Consider the following 22154-nt stretch of genomic DNA (forward strand, 5'->3'; position numbering starts at 1 on the left):
CACCCAGGGTTAGTTACTGTACCTTGCAGCAGGCTCTGCAGGTTAAGCTGAGCCTCCTGATGGAGCTCCTGAACACAGTCCGGCCTGCTCCACGAGCCAAACACATTCACGCTCTGTTGCCATGGAGACCGGAAGTGGGCCGATGTCGCCGTCGACGACGAAGCCGCACTACGCTTCGACTCCGCGTCCAAGTTGGTGTTGGCTGGAGAGAGGGATGGAGAGAAGAGAGTGGTAGAGAGGGAGGAGGGAAGGAGGGATAGTAGATGGATAAAGAGGGTGGAGAAAGGAGGGGGAGAGGGAGGGTGGAGAGATGCAGGGGGAGATGGAGGGAGGAGAGGGGAGACAGTGGCAGTTAGAGAGAGAGGAGAGAGGTAGAGCAAGAGAACAGAGAGAGGTGGGAGGTGGAGATACAGACAGAGATGGAGAGAGCGAGAGAAGAGGCAGAGGGAAGGAGAGATACAGAGATTGAGGTGCAAATACAGAGGGAGTTGTGCAGAGAGAGGGAGGAGGGACATAGAGAGGGGGGGGCGATAGATTATACGTAAATACAAATTTATGACATTTGCATAACTAATACCCAGAGACTTGTGTTACATAATAGCTGGGTGTGAAGGGAGGGATTGTTATTAGAGAAAGGAAAGGAAGGGGTGTGTGTGTGTGTGAGTGTGTGTGTGTGTGTGTGTGTGTGTGTGTTGCAACAAGATATCACAGTCTGACTTCATCTCTGTACGTCCAGGGACAAAGGTCTATTTTTAACGCGTAAACTGACTTGATCGCCTCACTTTCTGTGACAAATGTGTTAAATGTAGGCACACAGAAATGACTCTAGGGTTAAATTTAGGCATGCATTTAGACTGGTGTTAAGTTAAAGGGATACTTCGAGATTTTGGCAATGAAGCCCTTTTACTCATGAATGCCATTTTTATGTCTCTGCATCTGGTATGAAGGAAGTTAGAGGTCGTTTTGTGAGCCAGTGCTAACTAGCATTAGCGCAATGACTGGGAATCGAAGGTATCTACAAGCATGCTTGCAGTTACCTTAGACTTCCAGTCATTGCGCTAACTCTAGTAAGTAATAGTGCTAATGCTAGTTAGCAACTTCCTTCAAACTGCACGAAGAGACATAAAAATGGTATCTCTAAGTTAATCTGACTCTGGGGAGGGAGATAAAGGGCTTAATTGGCAAAATCCTGAAGTATCCCTTTAAGGGTTAAGGTTTGGATAGGGTTAAAACTTTAGGCATTGATTCCAACTGGACTTGATATATCATTGTGGTTTGATGGTGGAGTGGGCTAAGCTGCAAGTGCCAGCTCTGTAGACTGTGGGTTCAATCCCAGTGAGGGGCAGTCCTTTTTTAGGTTTGTTTTTGCCCCTAGTAACCGGTTTTGACAGTGTCTCCCAACATCATGGGGACCTGCACAAACGTCAAATTTCACCTTGGAATTACAGTTATCCCTCTGGTGTATGTGTGTGTGTTGTCAGGAAGAGTAGGGGAGGCAGGGAGCAGGCTCCCACACAGCTGAATAATAAAACAGTTAGATAATCATCATAACAAAAATATCACTGAAATCAGCATAAAAACAACAATTCATAGATCCATAACAAATCATAACAACCAATCAGAGAGAGGGAGAGGAATCAGAAGCTGTATGATCTGCAAAGAAACAGAGAGACGCAAAGAGAGAGGGAGAAGAGAGACGAGGGAAAGACAGGATGAGAGAGGGAGAGAAAGAGAGGGAGAGAAAGAGAGATAGACAAAGAGATAAAGAGAGAATGAGAAGGAGATAGAAAGACAGAAAGAGAAGAGAGGGAGAGAGAGACAGAGTGGTACAGAGAGAGAGAGAGAGAGAGAGAGAAAGAAAGACAAAGCGGGGACGTAACGGTAGTTCCAGTACAGGGAAAACCTCTTATCTCCCATAAGGTTATCAGAGTCCACTTAATTACAAGTTCAGCAGCAGTTCCTCTACACTGGAATTAATGTGCTCTTCCTCCTCTCCTCTCCTGCACCTCATCTTCTCTCCTCCTTTCCTCTCCTTTCTCTTATGTAACCACAGTGTTTTAGAGGAGGAGAGGAAAGATAACAGAAAATAAGAAAAACAGACAGCTGTCTATGCATCGTTGGTCACTGAAGGGTGTGTGTGTAAGAGAGAGAGAGAGAGAGAAAGTTAGAGCTCAACCTCCGTTGACCTCTAATACAGAGGTCAGGGTCATTACAGACCACCACATTTCTTAAGGGCAGATATGAGTGGCCAGCAGCCATCTTAACTATTGGCAAAGGCTACTCGCCAGCGCCTGTGCCCTGAGCAGTAGAATTAAGTAGTAGAAGTCACCTTTAAACACTGATCTAAGATCAGTTTAAGAGTTATATCCTTAATGGTTGAAGATCGAATCCACATTAAAGATCGAATCCATGTTTTTATTTTGTTGATGAAATGGATGTGAGGAGTGTCTGGCACTGATTGGACAAAACATTAAGAACACCTGCTCTTTCCATGACATAGACTGACCAACAACATTCCCTATAAGCTGTGCATGTGCGCGTGCGCAAAGCTCCACGGGACTGCCACACAGGAGAAATATCAGCCTGCGCAGAGAAGCACGAGATTGAACTTCACTCAACTTTCTAGAGTTTTCCCCTTTAGTTAACAATATTTAACGTTTCCCTTTATTGTGGGAATTGGGATCGAATTAACACGTGTACAATTAGCCACTTTCCGAAACAAAATAAACTATGCAAGACTTAGTATGCAAAACTAAGTATGCAAGAGATTTTGTTGTAGGCAGAAAACATCGGAGTATGATTCTATTGCATTGACAGGCATCTGACTCAGGCCTGTACTATACACAGACAGGTGCGCCATAACCAATCAGAGCTGCAGTAGTCCTATATGCAAATAGACCATTGCCATATATGGATCTGTGCTATTCACTTTGAACTGGACTGTGTTTACAGCATGAGCGGTCCTGAGTAGATGCGCTTGTTTTGAGATCAAAGCGAGAGCTACATGTAGCGACGTGTGCACATTTGTACAGTCATTCATATCCTTTTCTGGTTAGTGTATTATTAGCCCAGTTATATATCATTTGTAGTCAGCAGTGGGGGAGTGATTGCTTTCTACAAGAGGACAAAACGGGTGCATTTCTAGACATCTTTGAAAAGCAAGTCAGTTACAGAGCTTTTTTTGTCTTAAAAGGGCAGTGTTGTATTTTGAGACAGGCTTGAATAAGCTAAGTAGCCAATATGCTCCGTAATAATGCTATGGGAATAATGATGCATTCTATTTTGTAAAGTGGTCTCTTGCATCAAACACCACAACAACATTTTCAGTCACCTCCTTGTCTGAAAGACAAGTTGATAAACAGGTTAATATCAAGCCTTGCATGTAGGCCTACATTGAACACCACACATTGGCTGCTACTGTAGGCTGACCGATAGAATAGCTATTTCCATGTTAAAATGTTATGGGATGCATTCTCTCCATTGTTTTTGATGGTAGGCCACTCTGGTAGTCCTACATTATGATCAAATAGCCACAGTAGCCTACTTGACCACTGCTAAAACTAACTTAAAGTGGGTACAGCCTCAGTGTTCACAGTAAACACGTGCTGGAAGTTGCACAGAATTTTCACAATGTTTGAGCTCAACAGACCTGAAATGAGCTCAGTGCTGAAAAAGAAATAGAGGGAACATTGCTAACCAGGTAAAAGCTACAGTATGATCCCTTATTGGTGTGACTTGTTAAATCTACTGCCATTTAGAGGGTGACTGGGCAGGACAAAATATTTATGTGCCTTTGAACGGGTATGGTAGTAGGTGCCAAGCACTTCAACACTGCTGGGTTTTTCACGCTCAACAGTTTCCCATGTGTATCAACAATGGTCCGCCACCCAAAGGACATCCAGCCAACTTGACACAACTGTGGGAAGCATTGGAGTCAACATGGGCCAGCATCCCTGTGGAATGCTTTCGACACCTTGTAGAGTCCATGTCCCTACGAATTGATGCTGTGTTCTGAGGGCTAGGTACACTAAGTTGACTGTGCCTTTAAACAGCTTGGAAAATTCCAGAAAATGATGTCATGGCTTTAGAAGCTTCTGCTAAGCTAATTGACATCATTTGAGTCAATTGCGTCCGATCTGCTCCTGCCACACCCCCTAGTGTGTGGGGTCTCTCCCAGCTGCAACCCGTTTCATAATCAAGACCTCTACAAATACTCAGTCCTGCCACTTCCACTCTGCCAGATCGTAATCTCCGTTCAGTCAGTCATGCTTCTAACTATTTGTTATTATTTAAGATCCTGTTTCCTGCTGTGCCTGTTTCCCTGCCTGACGCTGTTAATCCTCTTACTGCAGTTTTGCCGCTCTGAGTCTGACTCCTCTTCCACATCTCACCACCCTGCTACCCTGTTCTGGATTCAGCTCACCATCACTCCCTTGGATTCCCCTCCGGACCCGTTTACCCTGTCCCAAACCAGCTCACTCCAACCTCAGCCTCCACATCTGGTTTCCTACAACGCATCCGAGCTACCCCAGGTCTGCACTCCATCTCCCCCTGTTTTACAATAAATATCTTGGTTCATTCCTCACTGTTTCCTGGTCTGCTCTTAGGCGGAGCAGCATAGGGGAACCTAACACAATTGGAGGTGTACCTGTGGATCTACTTCAATGCCTACCTTCAAACTAAGTGCCTCTTTGCTTGACAACATGGGAAAATCAAAAGAAATCAGCCAAGACCCCAGAAAGAAAATTGTAGACCTCCACAAGTCTGATTCATCCTTGGGATCAATTTCCAAACGCCTGAAGGTACGACGTTCATCTGTACAAACAAAAGTATGCCAGTATAAACACCATGGGACCACGCAGCCATCATACCGCTCAGGAAGGAGACGCGTTCTGTCTCCTGGAGATGAACGTACTTGTGCGAAAAGTGCAAATCAATCCCAGAACAACAGCAAAGGAAGATGCTGAAGGAAACAGGTACAAAAGTATCTATATCCACAGAAAAACGAGACCTATATCGACATAACCTGAAAGGCCGCTCAGCAAGGAAGAAGCCACTGCTCCAAAACCGGCATAAAAAAAGCCAGACTACGGTTTGCAACTGCACATGGGGACAAAGATCGTACTTTTTGGAGAAATGTCCTCTGGTCTGATGAAACAAAAATAGAAATGTTTGGCCATAATGACCATCGTTATGTTTGGAGGAAAAAGGGGGAGGCTTGCAAGCCGAAGAACACCATCCCAACTGTGAAGCCCGGGGATGGCAGCATCATGTTGTGGGGGTGCTTTGCTGCAGGAGGGACTGGTGCACTTCACAAAATAGATTGCATCACGAGGATGGAATATTATCTGGATAGATTGAAGCAACATCTCAAGACATCAGTCAGGAAGTTAAAGCTTGGTCGCAAATGACCCCAAGCATACTTCCAAAGTTATGGTAAAATGGCTTAAGGACAACAAAGTCAAGGTATTGGAGTGGCCATCACAAAGCCCTGACCTCAATCCTATAGAACATTTGTGGGCAGAACTGAAAAAGCGCGTGCAAGCAAGGAGGCCTACAAACCTGACTTAGTTGCACCAGCTCTGTCAGGAGGAATGGGCCAAAATTCACCCAACGTATTGTGGGAAGCTTGTGGAAGGCTACCCAAAACATTTGACCCAAGTTAAAAATTTAAAGGCAATGCTACCAAATACTAATTTAGTGTATGTAAACTTCTGACCCACTGAGAATGTAAAAGCTGAAATAAATCATTCAAGCTACTATTATTCTGACATTTCACATTCTTAAAATAAAGTGGTGATGCTAACTGACCTAAAACAGGGAATTTTTACTAGGATTAAATGTCAGGAATTGTGAAAAACTGAGTTTAAATGTATTTGGCAAAGGTGTATGTAAACTTCCAACTGTATGTCCGAGGAGGAAGAAAAACAGTGTACGTTGTTTGCAGTAACTTATTTTGTTGTTACAATATCCCAAACAGACATGGCAGTTTCACCAATGAAGTATTCTAGCTTTAAGGTTAGGCTTTGGGGAGGGTAAGCTGATCCTAGAATCTGTGCATACGGGTGACTTCTACCCTGATATTCCGTCCCAACCCAGCTTCTCACTATTGTCTCATTAAATACTAAAAGGGAAGAGACGACAAAAATAACGTGGCAGAAAGAGCTTACACCACAGTGACACTTTCACAAGACCCACTCAGACACAGAGGAGAGAGAGAGAGCGCGAGAGACAGCGTGAGAGAGAGTGCGAGAGAGCGCGAGAGAGAGCGCGTGAGAGCGAGAGAGAGAGCGCGTGAGAGCGAGAGAGAGCACGTGAGAGCGAGAGAGAGCACGTGAGAGCGAGAGAGAGAGCGCGTGAGAGCGAGAGAGAGAGCGCGTGAGAGCGAGAGCGCGTGAGAGCGAGAGAGAGAGCGCGAGCGAGAGAGAGAGAGAGAGCGAGAGAGAGAGAGCGCGTGAGAGCGAGAGAGAGAGCGCGTGAGAGCGAGAGAGAGCGCGTGAGAGCGAGAGAGAGAGAGCGCGTGAGAGCGAGAGAGAGAGCGCGAGAGAGCGAGAGAGAGAGCGAGAGAGCGAGAGAGAGCGAGAGAGAGCGCGAGAGAGCGCGTGAGAGCGAGAGAGAGAGCGCGTGAGAGCGAGAGCGAGAGCGAGAGAGAGAGAGAGAGCGAGAGAGAGAGAGCGAGAGAGAGCGCGAGAGAGCGCGTGAGAGCGAGAGAGAGCGCGTGAGAGCGAGAGAGAGAGCGCGTGAGAGCGAGAGCGAGAGAGCGCAAGAGCGAGAGAGAGAGAGAGCGAGAGAGAGAGAGAGCGAGCGAGAGAGCGAGAGAGCGTGAGAGCGAGAGAGAGCGCTTGAGAGCGAGAGAGAGCGCGTGAGAGCGAGAGAGAGCGAGAGAGAGCGCGAGAGAGCGCGAGAGAGCGAGAGAGAGCGAGAGAGAGCGAGAGAGAGCGCGAGAGAGCGCGAGAGAGCGAGAGCGAGAGAGAGAGCGCGTGAGAGCGAGAGAGAGAGCGCGTGAGAGCGAGAGAGAGAGCGCGTGAGAGCGAGAGAGAGCGCGTGAGAGCGAGAGAGAGCACGTGAGAGCGAGAGAGAGAGCGCGTGAGAGAGCGAGTGAGAGCGAGAGAGAGAGCGAGTGAGAGCGAGAGAGAGAGAGCGTGAGAGAGAGAGCGTGAGAGAGAGAGCGTGAGAGAGAGAGCGTGAGAGAGAGAGCGTGAGAGAGAGAGCGAGAGATAGAGAGCGTGAGAGAGAGAGCGAGAGATAGAGAGCGTGAGAGAGGGCGAGAGATAGAGAGCGTGAGAGAGAGAGAGAGAGAGAGAGAGCGAGAGCGCAAGAGAGCGAGAGCGCAAGAGAGCGAGAGTGAGAGACATAGGGAAAGATGCAGTCGCATATGCAGAGAGGACACACAGACAAGTACACACACAAAACAATATAAGCACAAACACATTTTAGTGAGGTGTTACTGTTTCTATTTAGTTTGGTTCTCTATGACTAATGTATACCCCTCTGGGAGTGTGTTATTCTGGGATTAGTCTTACAGTCTTATATGAAACTGTTAAAGTTGTGCATACCTCTATAATCAATCACAACAGTCTCAGCTCACACTGGAAGCCAATACAACCTTGAGGAGACTTTAATTCTGACACCGAAATACTATAAAACAAGGTTTGAATCACAGTGACTCTTAAAAAAGTTGGGCATATTTAAAAAAAATAAAAGTTTTACCTTTATTTAACTAGGCAAGCCAGTTCTTGTTTACAATGACGGCCTACCAGAAGGCAAAAGGCCTCCTGCGTGGGACGGGGGCTGGGATAAAAATATATATATATAGGACAAAACACACGTCATGACGAGACACCACAACACTACATAAAAAGAGTCCTAAGACAACATAGCATCGCAGCAACACATGAAAACACAGCATGGTAGCAACACAACATGGCAGCAGCACAAAACATGGTACAAACATTATTGGGCACAGACAACAGCACAAAGGCCAAGAAGGTAGAGACAACAATACATCACACGAAGCAGTCATAGCTGTCAGTAAGAGTGTCCATGATAGAGTCTTTGAATGAAGAGATGGAGATAAAACAGTCAAGTTTGAGAGTTTTTTTGCAGCTTGTTCCAGTTGCTAGCTGCAGCGAACTGAAAAGAGGAGCGACCCAGGGATGGTTGTGCTTTGGGGACCTTTAACAGAATGTGACTGGCAGAACGGGTGTTGCATGTGTAGGATGAGGGCTGCAGTAGATATCTCAGATAGGGGGGAGTGAGGCCTAAGAGGGTTTTATAAATAAGCATCAACCAGTGGGTCTTGCGATGGGTATACAGAGATGACCAGTTTACAGAGGAGTATAGAGTGCAGTGATGTCCCCTATAAGGAGCACTGGTGGCAAATCTGATGGCCGAATGGTAAAGAACATCTAACCGCTCGACAGCACCCTTACCTGCCGATCTATAAATTACATCTCCGTAATCTAACATGGGTAGGATGGTCATCTGAATCAAGGTTAGTTTGGCAGCTGTGGTGAAAGAGGAGCGATTACGATAGAAGAAACCAAGTCTAGATTTAACCTTAGCCTGCAGCTTTGATATGTGCTGAGAGAAGAACAGTGTACTGTCTAGCCATACTCCCAAGTACTTGTATGAGGTGACTACCTCAAGCTCTAAACCCTCATAGGTAGTAATCACACCGGTGGGGAGAGGGGTATTCTTCTTACCAAACCACATAACCTTTGTTTTGGAAGTGTTCAGAACAAGGTTAAGGGCAGAGAAAGCTTGTTGGACACTAAGAAAGCTTTGTTGTAGAGCATTTAACACAAAATCCGGGGAGGGGCCAGCTGAGCATAAGACTGTATCATCTGCATATAAATGGGTGAGAGAGCTTCCTACTGCTTGAGCTATATTGTTGATGTAATTTGTGAACAGCGTGGGGCCTAGGATCGAGCCTTGGGGTACTCCCTTGGTGACAGGCAATGGCTGAGACAGCAGATGTTCTGAGATTATACACTGCAATCTTTAAGAGAGGTAGTTAGGAAACCAGGCCAAAGACCCTCAGACACACCAATACTCCTTAGCTGGCCCACAAAAATGGAATGGTCTACCATATCAAAAGCTTTGGCCAAGTCAATAAAGACTTTGCTTTGTATCAAGGGCAATGGTGACATGATTGAGAACCCTTACGGTTGCAGTGACACATCCATAACCTGAGCAGAAACCAGATTGCATAGCCGAGAGAATACTATAGACATCAAGAAAGCCAGTCAGCTGATTATTGACACGTTTTTTCAACACTTTTGATAAACAGGGCAAAATCGAAATTGGCCTATAACAACTAGGATCAGCTTGATCTCCCCTTTTAAATACTTTGGCCTTCCGGATAGCCTGAGTGCACTTATTTCTAATTTGCCTGAGTATGCATGTGCCGAGGTGGAGTAACTCTGCTAGATCACAGTCGAACCAGGGGCTGAAACTGTATTTCATTCTCATTTTCTTTATGGGTGCGTATTTGTTAAAGATACCACTGAAAATATTAAAAAAGGTCAAAGCATCTTCGACAGTAGGGATCAAGCTGATTCTGTACCAATTTATAGAGGCCAGATCATAAAGGAAGGTTTGCTCATTAAAGTTTTTTAGAAGCGTCTATGACAAGTCAGGACAGGTCATTTCACTGAGCAGCCATTACGAACACAGGCTGTAAAACAGTGATCACTAAGGTCATTACAGAAAACACCAGATACCTATCAGGATTATTTGTGAGGATAAAATCAAGGAGAGTAGCCTTTTCTGGGTGTTTGGAGTTATACCTTGTGGGATTGGTAATAATCTGAGAAAGATTTAGGGAGTCCCATTGCTTTAGGACTTGGTCAGATAGTTTAAGCATGTCCCAGCTTAGGTCACCTAGGAGGACAAATTCAGACTTCGTGTAAGGGGCAAGGAGAGAGCATAGGGCAGGTAGGGTACAGGCCAGTGCTGATGGAAGACGATAGCACCCAGCAACAGTCAACAGAGTGTTATTTGAACGTTTAATGCGTAAAACCAGCAAATCAAATTGTTTAGGGACAGACTTGGTGGAGACAACCGAGCACTGAAGGTGTTCCTTGGTAAAGATTGCCATTCCCCCACCTTTGGAAGATCTGTCTTGCCGAAAAAGGTTATAACCAGAATGGTTAACATCAGTGTTCAAAACAATCTTTGGCCTTCCGTAATGACCAACACATCTGGATTGGAGCTGTGAACCCACACTTTCAATTGATACATTTTAGGCATTAAGCTTCTAGTGTTAATGTGCAAAAAAAACAGGTTTTTATGAGAGCAGAAATCAGTGAAGCAGATAGAGCACAAGTCAGAATTGGGGCTAGAAACAGTAGATGGATACATGCACATTTCCAGATACAGTTGAAGTCGGAAGTTTACATACACTTAGGTTGGAGTCATTAAAACTCATTTTTCAACCACTCCACAAATTTCTTGTTAACAAACTATAGTTTTGGCAAGTTATTTTTCCAACAATTGTTTACAGACAGATTATTTAACTTATAATTAACTGTATCACAATTCCAGTGGGTCAGAAGTTTACATACACTAAGTTGACTGTGTCTTTAAACAGCTTGGAAAATTCCAGAAAATTATGTCATGGCTTTATAAGCTTCTGATAGGCTAATTGACATCAATTGAGTCAATTGGAGGTGTACCTGTGGATGTATTTCAAGGCCTACCTTCAAACTCAGTGCCTCTTTGCTTGACATCATGGGAAAATCAAAAGAAATCAGCCAAGACCTCAGAAAATAATTGTAGACCTCCACAAGTCTGGTTCATCCTTGGGAGAAAATCAATCCCAGAACAACAGCAAAGGACCTTGTGAAGATGCTGGAGAAAGCAGGTACCATAGTATCTATATACACAGTACCATGAGACCTATATCGACATAACCTGAAAGGCCGCTCAGCAAGGAAGAAGCCACTGCTCCAAAACCGCCATAAAAAGCCAAACTACGGTTTGCAACTGCACATGGGGACAAAGATCGTACTTTTTGGAGAAATGTCCTCTGGTCTGATGAAACAAAAATAGAAATGTTTGGCCATAATGACCATCATTATGTTTGGAGGAAAAAGTGGGAGGCTTGCAAGCCGAAGAACACCATCCCAACCGTGAAGCAAGGGGGTGGCAGTATCATGTTGTGGGGATGCTTTGCTGCAGGAGGGATTGGTGCACTTCACAAAATAGATGGCATCACGAGGATGGAAATGTATCTGAATATATTGAAGCAACATCTCAAGACATCAGTCAGGAAGTTAAAGCTTGGTCGCAAATGGGTCTTCCAAATGGACAATGACCCCAAGCATACTTCCAAAGTTGTGGCAAAATGACGTAAGGACAACAAAGTCAAGGTATTGGAGTGGCCATCACAAAGCCCTGACCTCAATCCCATAGAACATATTTGGGCAGAACTGAAAAAGCATGTGCGAGCAAGGAGGCCTACAAACCTGACTCAGTTACACCAGCTCTGTCAGGAGGAATGGGCCAAAATTCATCCAACTTATTGTGGGAAGCTTGTGGAAGGCTACCCAAAACATTTGACCCAAGTTAAACAATTTAAAGGCATTGCTACCAAATACTAATTGAGTGTATGTTAACTTCTGACCCACTGGGAATGTGATGAAAGAATAAAAGCTGAAATAAACCATTCTCTCTACTATTATTCTGACATTTCACATTCTTAAAATAAAGTGGTGATGCTAACTGACCTAAGACAGGGAATCTTTACTTGGATTAAATGTCAGGAATTGTGAAAAACTGAGTTTAAATGTATTTGGCTAAGGTGTATGTAAACTTCCGACTTCAACTGTATAATCAGCAGTAATACAGTCAGGGCACGGAAGAGGACAGGGAGAGCTCTGCAGAGTTGATTAATAACATTTGAATGTGCTTCAGATGGCAACAAGATCATATTGTACAGCAATTTCATCAGCTAACATGAATATAAAGCCGGTGAGAGGTGGTTAGAATAGGATGGGAGGCCAAGAGTCCGCGTAACCAATAGAGAGTCAGAGTCCCGAGTGTGGGAACAAATAAACAAAAACTGTCCCACAGTTGGGTAAACAAGCAAGTTCATAGTCAACAAAGCACACAGGAGCCATGAGGCAAATAGCATAAAGCACAAGTGAAAAATATCACAACTTGGGGCTAGCCATTGTAAGTTCAGAGTCACTCGCCTCAACAGTCCGTGTGTGCTGGAGGCGAGCGAAAGCTGGGGAGAGAGAGGGGTGAGTGTAGTGGGGGTACCTATACCAGACAGGGGTAGACAGGCCAGAGCAGACGGTGAACAGATCACCAGGTGGAATCCAAGCAACAGTGCAGCAGGCAACAGGAGTAGGTGTCACACCCACTTGGGAGAAACTTATGGGGATCCCAATACTGAGAGTGTGTTACTGCAGTAGCGAGAAGCCATTTTGTGCCAGAAAGCTTTGAGTGCAGTGAGTAAGGCTCTCTCTCTCCCTCTCTCTGACTGTGTCTCAAGGGACACACACACATAGGACACACTGTGAAGACTGAAGCGAAGCATGTGTTTCTCTACAGCCTGAGAGGCCAGGCAGTCCTGCTAAAGAGACTCTCTCGCTCTCGTGTGTGAGTACATGTGTGTGTGTGTGAAATGGAACTGTCAGGCGTGTAAATCTATGTTTCGCTTACAGGGACACACACATCTCAGTGTTCTGCTCATTAGCAAGGCAATGGAATGCCACTTCAATTGGGACGCCTGGACAGATGGGACATGGTAACTGTTGTTAAGTAGATGTTGTATTTCTAGATATTGCATTTCTAAGAGGTGTTGTGCAGAATGAGATGGAGTGGGTAGTGCGAACGAGGGTAGTAGTGTGTGTGTGTGTGTGTGTGTGTGTGTGTGTGTGTGTGTGTGTGTGCGTGTGTGTGTGTGTGTGTGTGTGTGTGGGCTTACGCATGTGTGTATTTGTTGGTTACCATGCTAAGGTGCTACGGTCTATTAAAGGTGCTGAGGTCTATTCAATGCTGGTCTGACCAATTGGAATCCATGCTTCAAGATTGTTTTGATCACGCGGACTAGGATATGTTCCGGGTTGACTCTGAGGATTACATTGACGTATACACTGACACAGTGACGGAGTTCATCTGGAAGTGTATAGGGGATGCTGTTCCCACTGTGACTAATTCTACCCAAACCAAAAACCTGTGGATAGATGGCAGCATTCGCTCAAAACTGAAAGCGTGAACCACCACATTTAACCACGGCAAGGTGACTGGGAATATGGTTGAATACAACCAGTGCAGTTATGCAATCAAACAAGAAAATGCCAGTACAGAGTCAAAGTGGAGTCAGTGGCTCAGACGCAAAGTGGCTCAGACACGAGACGTACGTGGCAGGACTCCAGACAATCACAGATAACAAAGGGAAAACCAGTCACATCGCAGACACTGACATCTTCCTCCCGGACAAGCTAAACATAACACATTGCCACCGACACGGGCTGCTTCCGAGGACTGTGGGCTCTCCTTCTTGGTTTACCGACTTGAGTAAGACATTTCAACTTTTTAACCCTCGCAAGGCTGCCGACCCAGATGGCATTCCTAGCCATGTCGTCAGAGCATGCGCAGACCAACTGGCTGGAGTGTTTACGGGCATATTCAATCTCTCTATCCCAGTCTGCTGTCCCCACTTGCTTCAAGATGTCCACCGTTGTTCTGGTAACCAAGAAAGTAAAGGTAACTGAACTAAAAGACAGTTGCCCCGTAACACTGAATTCTGTCATCATGATGTGCTTTGCGAGGCTAGTTAAGGATCATATCAACCTCCACTTCACCTGACACACTAGACCCACTTCAATTTGCATACCGCCCCAATGGATCCACAGACGATGCAATCGCCATCGCACTGCACACTGCCCTATCCCATCTGGACAAGAGAAATACCTATGTAAGAATGCTCTTCATTGACTACAGCTCAGCCTTCAACACCATAGTACCCTTCAAGCTCATCATCAAGTTCAGGGCCCTGGGTCTGAACACCACCCTGTGCAACTGGTTCCTGGACTTCCTGACAGACCGCCCCCAGGTGGTGAAGGTAGGAAACAATACCTCCACTATGCTGATCCTCAACAAAGGTGCCCCACAAGGGTACGTGCTCAGCCCCTCTTGTACTCCCTGTTCTCCCATGACTGCGTGGCCACGCATGCATCCAACTCAATCATCAAGTTTACAGACGATAACAGTAGGAGGCCTGATTACCAATAGGAAGGAGCTGATCGTGGACTTCAGGAGACAGCAGAGGGGGCATGCCCCCATCCACATCGACAGGACCACAGTGGAGAAGGTGAAAAGCTTCAAGTTTCTCTGCCTACACACACAGACAGTGTGGTGAAGAAGGCACAACAGCTTCTCTTCAACCTCAGGAGGCTGAGGAAATTAGTCTTGGCCCCTAAGACCCTCACAAACTTTTACAGATGCACCATTGAGAGCATCATGTTGGGCTGTATCACCGCCTGGTACGGCAACTACACCTTCCTCAACCGCAGGGCTCTCCAGAGGGTGTTGCAGTCTGCCCAATGCATCATCGGGGGCACACTGCCTGTACTCCAGGACACCTACAGCACCCGATGTCACAGGAAGGCCAAAAATATCATCAAGGACATCAACCACTCAAGCCATGACGTGTTCAACCTGCTATCATCCAGAAGGAGAGGTCAGTACAAGTGCATCAAAGCTGGGCCCGAGAGACTGAAAAACAGCTTATATCTCAAGGCCATCAGACTGTTAAATATCCATCACTAGCCAGTACCTGCCCTGAACTTAGTCACTGTCACTAGCCGGCTACCACCCAGATACTCAACCCTGCACCTTAGAGGAAACTGTCCTATGTCCTGTACATAGACATGGAATCACTGGTCACTTTAATAATGTTTACATACGGTTTTACTAATTTCATATACTGTATTCTACTCAACCTTATTCAACTATTGCTGTATATATACACTATTCTACAGATAAACTAAATATTCTTTCAACATATTGTCTATAATGTCTATACATACATACATACATACATACATACATACATACATACATACATACATACATACATACATACATACATACATACATACATACATACATACATACATACATACATACATACATACATACATACATACATAAAATCCGGACTCTGACATTGCTCGTCCAAATATTTATATATTTCTTAATTCCCTTATTTTACATCTGTGTGTATTGTTGTGAATTGTTAAATACTACTGCACTGCTGGAGCTAGGAACACAAGCATTTCACTACAGCCGCAATAACATTTGCTAAATATGTGTATGCGACCAATAACATTTTGTGTATGTACGTGCATTTGTTTGTTAGAAACCAGACCACGGAGTGAGAAGCAATGGAAAGTACGATCTAACACCCCCACAGTCACCCTGGTCCAAACCATTCCATGGTGTGTGGGTGAGACTGAATGTGTGTGTTTTTGTGTGTGTGTGTCAGTAAACCTGGTTCAATCCCCTACATGGAGATGACCATATTTATGGAATGAATAAGTGTTATCGTCCCTGGCTCTATTATACCATGGTTACCGTGACTACAGGTGAATCAGCCATGCTCCAGGCCGCAGCAGGAGAGACTAGCAACAAGCTCTCACACTCACTGCCGAATGAACCGCTTCTCCAAACGTCAAATTTCCAAGTTGCTCCAAACCGCACGTTCAATCCCAGTAGGGTTGTCACGATACCAGTATCATAATGCTAGGACACCTGATTTTCCATGGCAAAAAGTAAAACACAAAGCAGACTAAACTCTTTTAAAAACATACTGTATGTAAAACATTGTGTGCTATAGTTTGGAAAATAAACAAATTTGATTCTGGGTGACAACATAAGGCTGCTGGTATCGTGATAACCCTAAATCCCAGCTCCTGGCACTCTTTTTGACTTGCTTATTTTTGCCCCTAGTGGAGAGTTTTGACGGAGTCTTCACGGTGTTCTGGGGACCTGCAAAAACGTAAGATTTCTACTTGAATCTGGAGTGATCTCCCGGAGATGAGACCACTCTGAGAATACACACACACACACACACACACACACACACACACACTGCAGATACTGTCCAAGCTGACTGAGCAACTTCTTTCAAGGTCATGATGGGGAGTGTGTGTGTGTGTATATATGTGTGTGTGTGTGTGTGTGTCCTTCCAGAGGAAGTCAGTGAGGCAGATTGACAGGAAGTGATCTCAGAGGTCCGCCAGGGTCAGTCGTCCCCGCCCGTCCCCTTGGTCTGTCCCCCAACTCTGCCCCCGCCACAACACAAAGACCCCATCAAGGAGGTCACCACACACCCGTCCTACCCGAGCTCACACACACACACACACACACACACACACACCCACACGCCCCAGTCTTGCTCTCTCGCCCTCTCCCTAGGGGTCCCCCTAACCCTCTGACATTCAACTGTCATAAACCTACACACGCAGATGGCACAAACACACGCACACACAGAAGTCCTTCATCCTCTGGCCGAATCAACTGAGCTTACAGTACAACACACAGATTCTGAGTCTAAACCGAGTTCAAAAGGGTAGCTAGACTTACAGTAGACAGTTTGTGTACTGGCTGGCATGTTGAAAGCAAAGGCATATATACAGTAGATACACTATATATACAAATGTATGTGGACAGCCATTCAAATTAGTGGATTAGGCTATTTCAGCCACACCCGTTGCTGACATGTGTATAAAATCGAGCACACTGAAGGGAAATCTAAACGCTACAGCACACAATGACATTCTAGATGATTCTGTGCTTCCAACTTTGTGGCTATAGTTTGGGGAAGGCCCTTTCCTGTTTCAGCATGACAATGCCCCCGTGCACAACAAGGTCCATACAGAAATGGTTTGTCGAGATTGGTGTGGAAGAACTTCAATGGCCTGCAAAGAGCCCTGACCTCAACCCCATCGAACACCTTTGGGATGAATTGGAACGTCGACTGTGAGCCAGGCCTAATCGTCCAACATCAGTGCCTAACCTCAGTAATGCTCTTGTGGCTGAATGGAAGCAAGTCCCTGCAGCAATGTTCCAACATCTACTGGAAAGCCTTCCCAGCAGAGTGGATGCTGTTATAGCAGCAAAGGGGAGACCAACTCCATATTAATGCCCATGATTTTGGAATGAGATGTTCGACGAGCAGGTGTCCACATACTTTTGGTCATGTAGTGTATCCATTTATTTGTTCCTCAGTAAAGGATTACTGCGGCACAAAATTCTTAGAAATATTTTAAGCCTATTTAAGGAAAATGTTTTGAGGACATCTTTCCATTATACTGTTGTGTGATTTGATGTTTCAGAAAGCATCAACAAATGGAAAAAATGTTTGTGTCACATTTGTGAGAGCACTAAAAGAAGCACTTATGGAGAATGTATGAATGATTCATAAAGCCTTTATAATCTGTCTTTCATTAAAAGTGTGATCTGACAGACTAAAGTTGTATCCTAAATGTTTATCTATTAGGATGTAAGAGCTTCTCGATACTCTTCTCTTGTCCCATACATGTGACCCAAATGGCACCCTATTCTTGTGCACTATAGGTCCTGGTCTAAAGTACCGCACAATGAAGAGGGTGCCATTTGGGACGTAGCCATTGCGATGTGAGTCAGAGAGGAGTTAGTTACTAAATGTATCACAGTAACGCAGCTGGGGACTAGGGCAACACGCAGAGGAATTATAACCACACACACACACACACACACACACACACACACACACACACACACAGAGAGAAATAAGAAGACAACAGTTCTAAGGCATTAACATCTCCCATTGAGGATGTTCTTCCTGATGGGACATGAAACAACAGGGATTGTGTTGTCTCAGAACTGGAAATCACAGACTGAGTCCCCAAATAGCACCCTATTCCCTACCTAGTGCACAACTTTTGCCTATGGGCCCTGATCAAAAGTACACTTTGTAGGGAATAGGGTGCCATTTGGGAGGCAGTCCCAGTGTGGTGTGGTGTTACGTACAGAGTAACATTTTAAGTGATGTACATGCCATGTATGCTTAAAGAGCATTTTCAATTAGAATGTTTTACAGTTGACATCAGATTAATGTCATGACTAGTTACTGCAAAAGGTGCTGACAGTCTGAGCAGAGAACTGTAGCCAAACAAAATGAGTTCCTTAGACAACACAATGCCTGTAGGCTTACGTCATGACAGATTGACCACATTGACCTTTGAACGACTGTGAGAACATTAACATTTTTAATAATGGTTAGCATCAACATGACTTCTGACTATCTCCATCTCTCCTTATCTTTTGCTCTCTCCTTCCCCCTCTCTCGCTCACTCTGTCTCTCTCTCTCTATTCTGTTCTCTTTCTCCCTCTATCGCTATCCATTTTTCTCTGTCCTTTTCTCACTACCTGTTTGGGGTTGTTTAGGGTACCTGTTTGGGGTCATTTGGGGCACCCGTTTGGGGTTGTTTGGGATATCTGTTTGATGTTACTTTGGGGTACCTGTTTGGGGTTGTTTGGGGTCCTTTGGGGCACCTGTTTGGGGTTGTTTGGGATATCTGTTTGGGGTTACTTGTTTGGGGCTGTTTGGGGTCAGTTGTCGGCCCTGGAAAAAACATTTCACTACTAGTCCTTGATGCTTGAATCAAGTAAGGCATATGTGACAAAGTATATGATTATAATAATGTATATAAAACATTGTACTGTACATGTAAGTGTAGCCTACCTAAGAAATTAAGTGGTGTTTTTGGTCTAACAGTAATGTTATATGCTATTATATAAACGCAACATGCCACAATTTCAAAGATTTTACTGAGTTACAGTTCATATAAGGAAATCAGTCAATTTAAATAAATTCATTAGGCCCTAATCTATGGATTTCACATGAGTAGGCAGGGCTGCAGCCATGGGTGGGCCTTGGAAGGCATAGGCCCACCCACTTGGCAGCCAGGCCAACCCACTGGCGAGCCAGGCCCAGCCAATCATAATTTTTTTTTTTCTCCACAAAAAGGGCTTTATTACAGACAGAAATAATCCTCAATAACAGGGATGTAAACAAATTTGTGCACAACATTTGAGAGAAATAAGCTTTTTGTGCTTATGGAACATTTTGAGGATTTTTTATTTCAGCTGACGAAACATGGGACCAACACTTTACATGTTGCGTTTATATTTTTTGATCAGTGTAGAATACTAATTCATCATTAAGTGATCTTGCGAGACATTGATTCTGCTTTGATCTAAACTTCATTAAATGAGCACCCTTCTGAGAGTCGCTCCGGCATCACCAACGTTACACTCCTGTAGCAGTAGCCTATGTGTAGGTCTGCAAGAGCAACTTCAAGAAGCTCCTCATTAAATATATTTGTCATCTTCATTTAGAAGGTTTTGTCTGCAATTCCCTTTTCAACACACTATCACAATAAATGTAATTCTACATTTCAAAGGAAATAACTATACCTCACGTGGGATTCGAACTTACCGCAAACGGCGAAAAATACCAGGAACCTTCGTGTTTTAATAACGTTGAATAGCAGATCATGCCATTTGACTTCTATTAAGAACGCACTCATGGAAAAGTGTTCTATCACATCAAGTTTAAGATCTTTGATAGGCCGATGAGGAGGTTGTTACGGGAAATAATCACTGGAACCTGGTGACAAGTTATCTGATGGGACCAGCTACAATGTAGCATTCTATCACGCGATACCACGTCGACGATTTTAATAGGCTGATGCTAAAACTTAACCTTGAACTTAAACTGTTTCTAATGTTCGCAAGTATGGCCCCAGGGAGACCAGTCACACACGCAGAGCCAAAGAACAGTTAGTACTTAAGACTCTATTTTGCTGTGAGTGGAAGTGTCAAAGTTAAGAGAAGATTTGTTCCCCTATTACTAGGGGAGATGATAAGACTAAACTGAGCAGCTTTTCTGTCATTGAAGCTTAAAAGTTAAGTCTAAATGGACCCAGCAACTTTGTATAGTCACATCAAACACACATACTGTACAGACAATCACACACACACACACACACACACACACACACACAAACAGAGATTACTTCCAGAGCTCATTGTATCGGCGGGAGGTTGACAGGAAGCAGTTCTCCATCCACTTCCTGCCCAGTTCCTGACCAGACAAGACTAATAAACCTCAGATGTAGATATACAATATATAGAACTCACACACCACCCTTCATTTCATCTGGAATTTCTATCACAAAAAGGTGCTTGATGGTTAGGTATCACATGGAGAACCATTGCAAACGTTGAAAAACATTGTAAATTTGAATGACATTCTGAAATTCTGTTTTAACTGAATAATCTTGGGACTGAACAATGTTCTATAAATTCGAGATCTATGCTCCAAGCTAGTCGCAGGCAAAAGTGAGAGCAGTCCAGTATCCTCATCCACACCCAAGTCAAATAGATAAGACACACACTTGAACTACACAAAGGGAGGCCAGGGTTGAGACACACACTCTCACACACACTCACACCCACCTAATATAAACCGCAGCTCAGACACAGGACATGATGGGATAAACTGTTCTCTACAGACAACAGCCTGGAGACAATACAGTTAATAACGGAAATTATAAGATACTAAATGATTAGAGAAGAGCGAGGGGAGAGAGGGAGAGGGAGAGAGAATACAGTTAATAATGGAAATTAGAAGATACAGAACTGACTCCTGAATGGCACAGCGGTCTAAGGTACTACAGGCATCACTACAGACCCGAGTTCGATTACAGGCTGTCACAACCGGACATGACCGGGAGTCCCATAGGGCGGCGCACAATTGGCCCAGCGTCGTCCAGGTTAAGGGAGGGTTTGGCGGGGGGGGGCTTTATGTGGCTCATTGCGCTCTAGCAACACCTTGTGGCGGGACGGGCGTCTGCAGGCTGATTTCGTCGTCAGTTGAATGGTGTTTCCTCCAAAACACTGGTGTGGCTGGCTTCCAGGTTAAGAAGTGCAGTTTGGTGGGTCATGTTTCGGAGGACTTGACCTTTGCCTCTTCCGAGCCCGTTGGGGAATTGCAGCGATGAGACAAGATCGTAATTGGATCGCACAAAATTGTGGAGAAAAAAATAAAAAGATACAGAATTACTAGAGGAGGGGGTAGATGGAAAGAGAGAAGGAGGGGGAGGAAAGGAGGGGGGAAAGAAAGGGAGGAGAGAGAGAGAGACAGTTAAAGGAAATGAGAAGATACCGAATGATTAGAGGAAAGAGCAGATGGGGTAGATGGAGCGAGAGGGGGGAGGAAGGGTGGAGAGAGAGGAGACAGGGAGAAAGAAAGAAGAAAAGGATGAGCGGGAGGGCGAGAGAGGGTGGGGCAGAGGCAGCCATGAGGGACCACAGAAAGAAGATCTGGTACCACACACTCAAGCACAGACACACACACACAGACTGACAGAGCCAAAACATAGGGATACCACTGGGAGAGTGTCACATGGAGGTCAGAGCCATCGTTTACACACTAACTCAATTCAGAAATACACACACACACCTCTCCTCCTAAGCACTCTTCTCCATCCTCCTCTCCTTGTCCCCTGCTTTAACCCTCATCAAGCCTCCTCTCCTCCATAATCTCTTCCTCTATCCCTACTACTGGCTCTTTAACTCTGTCTCTCTCTCCTTCGGTCTCTCTCATCCATCCTTTCTTCAGTGTCATATCTGTCAGGCTAAGGAGCGTGATGAGGCTGCATTTAGAAACTCGTTTGCATAAAAATTCTATGAGCTTTAATTTCTATCCCATTCATTTTTATAGATAATTACCAAGAAGGACAGAAAGACGTAGAAAGAGTGTGTGTGTGTGTGTGTGTGTGTGCGCACGCGCGTGTGTGTTTAAGCCACATTAGTCCTACTCCTGACACATTGTCTTCAGTGCAGTGTGATATGGTGAAAGCTGAGCCTGTGGTATGTGGTTCTATAGTATAGTTCGAGTTATTATAATGATTGGCTGGGGTCTAATGGAATGTTCTAATGTACTGTTGGAATACTGTTACTCGTCCAAGGGCCTAAACAGTGTTTGAGTGTGTGTGTGTGTTTCCTCTCTCAAAACACACAGAGGCAGTGACCCAGTCAAACTCGGTCACCTCAACACGTGTATGTAAGGATTCCTAGAGTTC

The 22154-nt window shown here is 44.8% G+C and overlaps 1 protein-coding gene across 4 annotated transcripts in view; it reads right to left on the reverse strand.

Moving 5' to 3' along the window:
• Nucleotides 1–22154, reverse strand: part of nhsl2 (NHS-like 2) — a 141061-nt gene that overhangs the window by 27376 nt on the left and 91531 nt on the right. For all 4 annotated transcript variants that reach the window (XM_029760642.1, XM_029760643.1, XM_029760644.1 and 1 more), the window contains exon 2: nt 23–202. In XM_029760642.1, coding sequence (XP_029616502.1) covers nt 23–202 — 180 coding nt within the window. The remainder of the gene's footprint in view (nt 1–22; nt 203–22154) is intronic.

Source organism: Salmo trutta, chromosome 8 (assembly GCF_901001165.1).
Source record: "Salmo trutta chromosome 8, fSalTru1.1, whole genome shotgun sequence".
Taxonomy (NCBI): Eukaryota; Metazoa; Chordata; class Actinopteri; order Salmoniformes; family Salmonidae; genus Salmo; species Salmo trutta.